Here is a 10,062-nt window from a genome sequence, read left to right as displayed (position 1 = left end):
AATTTATTTATAATTATTAATATTAATAAGAGATGGCGCCTAACGCTTACCTCTAGTACCAAATTGATTACATAATTTATTTAATAATTAGCATAAAACTAGCCCGATAGATTTTCGGCAGTCTGTTGGTTGTAGCTATATTTACTTTCGTGGACAACACAATGCTGGATCATGTGCAATCAGCCATTCTATGGTGTGTGCATAAAAGAATGTCTCTGAGATAAAAGCAATTTTTATTACCTTATTAATAAACAAATAAAAATTTGCACAAAGATGATTACAAAACAAAATTAAATTATTATATATCAATATATAAGCTTTTCTCTTATACATCTGATAATTTTTGCTTTGTTTACACAATTTATTATGTGACCAGAGGGTTGGCACCTCTTTGATGTCTTGTCAGGGTTGACAGCACTGTGTCTTGGTTGGCATGAGAGCTGCAGCGGTGATCAAGTTTAGGTTAAAAAATAGGTCACACGAACAGCTGCGTGCACGAGTGATCAGGTTCTGGATGGAGATGGAAAGACAGCCTGATGGAAGTAAAGTACTCAGACACTAAAGTTAACAACTAAATAACTGTTTAATTTCAACTAAAAGGAGCACATGATACAATCTAAATATATAAAATTACTTGTCCTGACTGATTGACTGACTAGGTGACTGATTGATTCATCATCGCCCAGGACAAACTGCTGAACCTAAAAAGGTGAAATTTGGTACACAGTTAGGTACGTCATGGAAATGCACACTAAGAAGGGATTTTTTGAAATTCCCCCGTGGGGGAGAGGGAGAGCATCAAGGCTTAATCGGAAGAATGGCTTTTTCTACTTATTTTAGATGCGATTTTTTGTTTTTAACTGCATTTAGTCTTCATTGAGTACTTAGGTGTATTAAATTGATAACATTTCAGACATTGTTATAAATATTTTTATATATTTCGATTTTTTAACCAAATGTTCAAACCATTTTAAATTCGAATTTGTTATTGCATATTGGTTTGATTATAGAACGATTGTAAACATTCCAGAAAATTGATCAAATTGAAAATAGTTCATTTGATTCTCAATGGTAGGTGTTATATAACAATTACTATGGTTGTTGAAATTCTGAATATAAATGATGTTCGCTTGCAAAATCCGTGCAGGCGAAGTCGCGGGTAACAGCTAGTATACAATATATATATTGGGTTATATTGACTTAGTCTATCTATCTAGTGGTCAAGAGAGAGAGTTTGCGTGAGATTCGCACGAGGATAAATATTTTGTAGAGGATGGAGATTCGATGCCTGCTGGTTGGGTTGAAAGAAGGAAAGTTCTAGATGACAGTTCTTATTCCAGGTGTACAATAGATAATATGGCCATAGGTGAGAAGGATGATGTACCTGTAGAGATATTAAAATGGTGTATCCGATGATATAATAGAACAATATATTCAAACATATAAAACAATGTATCCAAAATTTGAGGTACAGGGAAAACAAGTTGAGGAACTGGTGACAACCATTTGACTGCCTATTTGGTATTATATTAAAATGATGAAATTGGGATAGCAGGTCAGAAGGTTGTGTTAAAGCATCTTTATCGATGCTGGGAACTTAAAAGAGGATATACTCCCAGGTGTCAAAGTTGATAGATACTTGACAAAGTTAATGTTACAATGTTAAACTGTTTATGTTGAAGACTGGATTCTCACAATAACATTATGTGAGAAGCAGTATTTATTAATCTCCAGAAAATGTTGGAAATCAACAAATTTTGCAAATTTATCTACTTAAGAATAGATGAAGTTATTGCATATTGATGTAATGTTTTAAAATTGATCTGTTATTAATTATGCTTTCTTTTTAATTTTTATTAATACTTTTAAATACTGTTCAAATTTATATTATTTTTATCTGAAACTTTTAGCATAAAAGCAAAACTACTTGTATTTATGTTTTTATTATTATTAAAAACCAGGGTTTGAAGGGTATGTACACACCCTAAAATCCTAAAATTCTAAGTAGAAAAAAAGTTTTCCCACTAGTATAACTACAGTGCAAAGGATATGGATATTTACACAAAGTGACTCCCTAAATGAAATTCCTGGATCCACCCCTGAATACATATTTTATTTGTCTGAAAATTATCTGTCATGTTATTTGTGAATTTTTCAGGGCTGTGGAGTCGCGTAAAAATCTACCGACTCCGACTCCGACTTTTCCTACCATTCAACTCTGACTCCGACCAAGGGAGGACTTGTTACCGAAAGAGACCTGGAAATTCTGATGTCATCACGGTACCTCAAAATAAAAGATTCAATAAATAGAGTTCTAATAAAGATAGAACGTAGAAACGTTTTATTCCAACGCTAAAAGATTCCTTTAAGTAATATATAAATATGTATTTGATAATTTTTACTTTTCCGACTGTTATACAGAAGGAAAGTGTAGTGCTCAGTCAAAAAATGACTCTTTCCAAATTTTTACATTTTTGGACTCGGGATACCTTGAAATTTCAAGATATGCAAAAGATTTGAGGTTTTTTTTCTATATGTGTGGATGTTAGACTGTGTGTGAGGGGCATAATTTTGTTTACCCTGTTTGAAGTCTAATAATTTCTGTGGTCAGAGTGGTCAGAATCAGAGTCAGATGAGGACACAGGAGAGTTATTTAGTGTCAAAGTGGTTGAACTAAATCATGTTCCCCTATACATTCTAACATCTTAGGCAAGAACATCTTAACGGGTTTTACTGTACTATTATAAAACGGCAAAAAAGCTTTCTTTGAGGGTAGAGACTGAGTTTTATTTTATTTTTTTTTCAATTTTGAACGCTAATAACGAGTAAAATATTCATTAAGAGATATGACACATGACCACTTTTATGTCTTCACCCTGTCGACCTTTAATNTCGCTAATAACAAGACTGGTAAATAAAAACACTCCAAAATAATTTGGAAATGATAAATAAAAAAAAAAAAAAAAAAAAACCTGGCAGGTCAAATTTGACACGATTCCAATACTTTTCTGTTTTATATACATAACATGTTGGGAAGTAAAAAGGAGTCGGAGTCGGTGGATTCTTTGACGACTCTGATTCCACAGCCCTGGAATTTTTATTCCATTTTAAAAAAATACTTTTAGCGTGAAAACATATAATATCATCTTTGAAATGTATGGTATGTTGTTATAAATAATATTTTAAATGAAACTTTATGATGTGCAAAATTAAAATGTAAAATATAAGTAATGAGTTAAGGTTTTGGTTTATACGTGCCAGATTATTTTTAATTGTTTTTATTTTACAGATTGGAATGTTATGTCCTATTGATTTAGTTATTGGTGGTTCTCCATGTAATGATTTAGCACTTGTAAATCCTCTTAGAAAAGGACTATATGGTTAGTGTAAGCTTTAAATTTAGTAAGTTGTAATTAATTATATTAAATTAAAATATTACACAAAACATATCAAAATCATTACATGAAGTATTTTTATTGATAATATGCTAATTTATAATATTTAAATAATTGAGCATAATTAAATATTATATTACTAGATGAGCCAGGCATTGCTCGGGCAAAAAATAACAACAAAGATTAAGATTATTAGATTATTTTGTACTTCTAATCCTTCTATTATATTATATTACAGTATTTGATTTATATAACTACAAAGGCTATCTTACATAAGGGTTTATCACACCAAGTGATCAATCTAACACATTTTAAAAATTCTTATAACCTTTGTAGTTATATAAATCAAATACTATAATATAACAAACATAAAATTAAAAACATATAAAGAGTTTGGCTATTTTGGCCTACTGTTGTCATGTTTATCACGATACTTGGGTGGTACAAAATGGCACGATTTCATTGGTCAAGTAGACACCAATTGAATACATATCTTAAATTTTCATATTATGATATCATATTTTTCAACAGAGAATACATCCATACTTGACACCATATTAAATAAATAAATAAATGCCATTTTCAGGAACCAAACAAATTGTTTTTAATCAGAAACATTTTATAGAAGATGTTCTTTTATAAGAACATCTTCTATAAAATGTTCTTCTTCTATAAAATCTTCTTCTATAAAATCTTCTTCTTCTATAAAATCTTCTTCTATAAAATCTTCTATAAAATGTGCTGAAGATGTTCTTTTATAAGAACATCTTCAGCAGAAACTCTTTTAAATTGCAATGGAATGAATACATTTTTAGAATACTGTTACATTCAAATATACACAACCGAAACCCAATATATTAAGCAAATATGCACCCACAACTGCCATAAATGATCAGGCTAAATTTGGATATAATGATTATAAATTAGAAATGAATTTGGCACTAGAGTCAGGCATTAGGTGCCATCTTGTATCAAAATTAATAATTATAATATTTAATTAAGTAATTTAGATTAAACTGGAAGGAAAGAAAATCAACCCGAAGTGGGACTCAAACCCGCAACTCCCACTAACCATGCAGACATGTTACTAGTTACGCTATCTGGACCTTCAGTCCGATTTTCTCTTCCAGTATATATTTGGATGGTTATATCTTGAACTTATATATATTGGAAGAGGAGATCAGACTGAAGGTTTTGGTAGTGTAACTGGCAACGCATCTGCACAGTAATTGGGAGTTGTGGGTTTGAGTCTCGCTTCAGGCTTGGTTGTGTGTTGAACTTTGTTCATACACACAACCAAGTTGCATGTTTATGCTAAAGCCTGTCAAAAAATGACTTGAGATCTTCTGGCATTGCAATTGGATGTACTAGAAAAGTCCAAGCAAAGATTTTATTCTATCAAATGAGAAATATAAATTTAAACTTATTTTTAAAATATATAAAATAATTAATTAATTAATATTCAAAATTTTATGATAGTGAATTTTATCATTAAAAAAATCACTTTATCATAAAAGTGAATTTTTTCTATTTATATATATTAAGTTACTTATTATAATTAAATGTATAAAATACTTAGCTTAAAATCATTGTAACACACACAGTGGCACAGAGAATTGATGAATCATCACAAAATTTTTTTAACAAGTAGGCAGAACCTGTGGGCAAGCCCTCTAGTAACATTATAATTTTATAGTTTGTTTTGGATGATGATTTGAAAACATTAGAACTTATCTTAGAATAAAATTAAGATAGTTTATAAATACAGTAAGACCCCACTTAACACTGGGGATGCATTCCTAGACAACAAAGCGCTAAACGAAACAGCATTAAACGAGGTCATTTTAACATAGAGTAAATAGGAATAGGGGAACATGTGACCAAACATAAAAAAATTTACTTTAATTTTAAGTTATGTTTGTATAATACAGTAGAGCGTCGTTTATCCGAAAGCTGGTTATCCGAAACGTCCGTTATCCGAAAGCATTCCAGTAGGCAAATTTAAATTTTCGCTAGTGCTGTGGCGCTACAATCTTGGGCTATTTCTTGGGCTACTCAAATATTTTACGTTTTTGATATTAAATTAACATCTGAAGTATAATTTTTTATTGTTTTTATATTTTTCAATATATTTATTTTGTTTGTACAAAATAAAAAAATAATTTTTAACGATACAATAGTCTTCGTTAGGCTTAACATCGACGAAAATTCAACGCGAAGCAACACGCAATGGAGAAAAATTTCAACACGGGATAAATTAATATATTTTTTCGTACATGATTCGTTATCCGAAAAATAAGTTATCCGAACCACCCCAGTCCCCAATTGATTCGGATAAATGACGCTCTACTGTATTTTTGTATATATTATTGTATAATTATATATTAAATAACACATAAACATATGCACACAGAAATGTATAATAATATATTAATTAGTTAATTTTTTCTATATTAATAGTTCATTTTTGTGACGATGGTCCTGACTTTTCTGAACTTTTTTTTTTTTTTTTTTTTGCAATAAGGTTGTGCAGTTTCATTTGTCACTTTCAGCAAATGTCGGTAGCAGAAGATTGCATCCAAAACGCCTCATTTTGCTTTTGCACTCCTTTCAAAATCTAGATCATTTGATGATTTCAGTTATCATTACCAAACTTTTACTAAGGAAATCTGTAGAGAAATATTTTGGGTTCTTCGTTTTCAGAATCATTATTTTCCAGTTCTACATGGATTTCTTGTTCTGCCAGTTCTTGAATGTCGTCATTGATAAAACTCTCACCAGAAACCTCCGGTAACTCCTCAATATCCTGTTTATCTACATCTCCTAGTCCTGCTATATTGATTAGGTTGAGTTTAATCATCCTAACGATACAGCGATAGGCTCTTCTTGTTGAGAATTCTTGGATACCTTCAGCTATAACTTCTCCCACACTTTGTGCATTTATCAGTTAATTTTTGCCAAGCAAAATCAATATTGCCTATGGCATCCATGATGTTATATTTTTTCCAAAATTGCACCAAACAAACATAGATTTAAAGAAAGTACAGGTAACCCCTGTATAACACAGCACTTCTATAGCATGGATTCACTCTAACACAGTTCGAGAATTGGGAACATCCCCCGTATAACACGGTGGTTTTATAGCACGGGTTCACTCTAACACGGTTCGGAAATTATAAAACCCTCGTACAATATGAAATACAGTAGATCCCCCTATAAGACGGTAGATACGTTCCGTTCTTTATGAATCAATTTCGTAGGAATCACAGCCCGACACGTGTGAAGTTTACGGACTACGTCTGTTTGAAAGGTTTTCTTCCATAAAATTAATCAATTCTAGACTAATCTGACTCGACATTTCCAAAATACGTATATTTTTTTTGGAAATAATCTGTATAAACTACGCTATAAACAAAAAATTGTAGGATTACTTACCGAGTGTGCACCATTCGACATTGCCGTTGCTCAAGCTTGTTTTCGTCGCGGAACAGCTCAGCAAACTGCGGCTGCAATTTCTGATGTTATTTTTCTGCGAAAACTTCGCTGAACTTTGGAGACATCATTAATATAAATAATTTTTATCGCCGTTGAATAAGAAATGTTTCTTTCACAAGAAATGTATAAAATTACAGTACTGTATTAGACTTACGGTACCTAATTTACATACTGTACAGACGATAGTTCGCCTAAACTCTCCGTAGCGTGGCGCCAGCGGCGGAAAATATATATATAATTATAATAAAGTTACAATAAATTAAGTTAATATATAATTATATATACAGTACCTAATTTATATATAATTAATATATAATTATATGTACAGTACCTAATTTATATATAATTATATGTACAGACGAAACTAAACTCAATTTACCCGCCTAAATGTCTAGCGTGGCGCTACGGACGGCGGGAAAGTAGTTCGGCTGCCCGATGACGTTTTACGTAATTATAGGAGTTTTTTTACTTTTGTGTATGGATACGCCCACAATTTTTCGCCGTCTTATAGGAATTGTAATTATAGGAACCAGTCTTATAGGGGGATCTACTGTATAATAAAGGGTGTGTTCTTTTATACTTCTGCATAACTCTGCACGAGCATTCTAATTGTTTTCATGGCTACTTTGAATACTCTTTCAACAATAATCTATTTAATGATTAAATTTTACAATTGGGACCCTTCTTTTGCCTCTAAAAGCTCATTTTAGAATTATAGCTTCCTCCATCACAATACTATCGATAATGCGGGTGCCGCCATCTTTCTTTCACTTTCGTTCCTAAATGCCTACAAACAGCAGCGCACTCCCATCGCAGAGCGACCACTATTAACGAACACACCCAAAAACTGTTACCAGTTGATGGTGCTCCATGCTGAGATCATCATATAGGATGAATAATCCTCTGATAAAATATTTACTTAAATAATAAATAAGTATTTTACCTATGGAAAAAAGGAATAATAAATTCAATTTAAATAAGGATTTAACAGCATGTTTTTTAATTTTTGGAACCTAACCCCCCTTTTCGCTCTAGTTCTTTGTTTCGTATAACACAGATTTGCATAACAGGGTAATTTTTTGGAACGTAATCCCCGTGTTATACGGGGGTTACCTGTACACCTTTTTGCCACCTTTTGCTGATTGGTTTGTGTTCGCAAATAATCGTATTTATATATGAATCAATAAAATTCCGCGATAATTTAAATCAGTGTAAATTTTAAGCTTTTTTTAAGGCTTTGAGCAGACAGTGTTATATCGAATCAGTGTTAAGCAGAGTCTTACTGTATCTTAATATTGTAGTATGAGGAGTCGGGGGCATAGAGCAACTTTAATTTGAGCTCTATGTCACTTAATCGACACACAATCATTTAGATTGGCTCACAACGTCAAAGGATGGCTTCCTAAAACTCTAAATGAAGAACAGAAGTTCGTAAGGAACCCCTGGAAGTTGGTTTTCCTGACACCAGTCTAGATATAGCGTTAGGCACGCTTATGTGTATTTTTAGAGGAATTCGAGTGGGAGGATCGCGAGTAAGTGGAGTGGATGTAAGCTCGGATTTTAGTCAAGGATGAGTCCATATTAAGAGATAACAAAAACATTTAATAAAACAAATTAACTAAACAAAAATAAAAATTACAAAATGAGAAAGCTTGTAACTTATGAGAAAGAGAGTTTACATTGATTCTAACATCATACTATCTCATCAAATATCGTAGAAGTATTCGTAGTCGTAGTCTTTTATTTGAAATGTGGATTGGGAGACTAAATCTTCTATCACTTTCTGTCGTCTATTTGGCACATTCAATTTTTATGAGAGATAGTCCTTAGTTATATATGGCGATCTTATTACAGAGATCGATGCTTATGTGGCCAGTTTGGATGGCAGGTTCTGCTTCGGACGAACTGCACCTAATTTTGTATGGCAATCTTCCTTCAAAGAACTACGTCGAATGGCAGGAAAATGCCCCTTTTTATAGAGACTTCTGTCTGGCTCTCTTGGGCGGCTCAGTAGCGTGTGCAAAGTCCGCATCTGATTCATCATGCAAGTCAGCTGTCTAAAAGGAAGTTCAACTTCCCTTTTCTCCGAGAATGACGAATATTACATCTTTTTGTTTAAAATTTTATCAACAAACTAAAATATTTCGTTATATTTTATAAAAATTTAACTCTTCAATCCCTGGATTTCACAGTAGTAATGACATCATATCAGAAGTGGTATGGTGTCAAATTTATCTGAAATGATAAATGCAGGTTTCTCTTAGTCTTGTTCATCCATTTCTAATTTCTATTTAACGAGAACACAGATTCATCAACTTTTCTTGAATTTGGTCTTTTATAGACAGCCCAGAGCATTGTCAGTTCTCAGAAGTGGATGAATGTTTTTTGTGGTGATATTTAGTTTTCAGTAATGAATACAAAATCATTCTCTCTCTCTCTCATTCGTTAATATTCTGAAACACATTCCATTTTATGTAGCCAGAAGATTTCTTCTAGATTAAAAATGTTTGTCTTTAAGCATTTGTTTATCATTAAACAGTACTGGAAACAAAAAAAAAAAGACTCTATGTTGAATGAGGTTTTTTTATTAGATAAAACACCTGCTGAAGATGGATAAAAAGGTCCAAAACAAAAGTTTGTATATAGATTCAAATAAAAGTTTATTCTTTTGAACCAAGAGATTTATTCAAACTCTCTAATTTCATTCACAAGTTAAATCAGTATAAAAGTTCTATCAATAGACTATAGTCACAATAAATTAATATTAATAAAATAAAATAACTAAAATTAACTAATTTTACTCAGAAAATAAATAAATAAATAAATAAATAAAATCATTATCAAGAACAAGAAATGGGAACAGCTGACTCAAATTGATGCAAGAGAATTTCAAAATTAAATTGTATCACAAGTGCAGTCACTGTTCAATTTTTTTTAAGTTATTTTTTTATTCACCAGATTGTTTGATGACCACTGCAGCAGAAATTCATTTCAATATTTTTGGTCATAAATTGTTTCATTTCTGAATAAAATTGTTAATGAGAACTCTAGAGTCATTGCCTGAGCTTGTAATATACTAAGCCATATTAAGTAAAAATATCCAAAGGAAATAATTATAGAAGAACACATTGTTAATAGGAGATAATATATATTATTTATTATATTATTAATT

At 31.5% G+C, this 10,062-nt stretch overlaps 1 protein-coding gene across 1 annotated transcript in view; it reads left to right on the top strand.

The window, feature by feature from the left end:
* Positions 1-10,062, top strand: part of LOC111635051 (DNA (cytosine-5)-methyltransferase 3A-like) — a 151,585-nt gene that overhangs the window by 76,124 nt on the left and 65,399 nt on the right. Inside the window, exon 12 of the mRNA XM_023379901.1 lies at positions 3,290-3,380. Coding sequence (XP_023235669.1) covers positions 3,290-3,380 — 91 coding nt within the window. The remainder of the gene's footprint in view (positions 1-3,289; positions 3,381-10,062) is intronic.

The sequence above is a fragment of the Centruroides sculpturatus genome, unplaced genomic scaffold (assembly GCF_000671375.1).
Source record: "Centruroides sculpturatus isolate CEXI.00-Female unplaced genomic scaffold, Cexi_2.0 scaffold795, whole genome shotgun sequence".
In the NCBI taxonomy this organism is placed as follows: domain Eukaryota; kingdom Metazoa; phylum Arthropoda; class Arachnida; order Scorpiones; family Buthidae; genus Centruroides; species Centruroides sculpturatus.
This window is presented reverse-complemented; position numbering and strand designations above follow the sequence as displayed.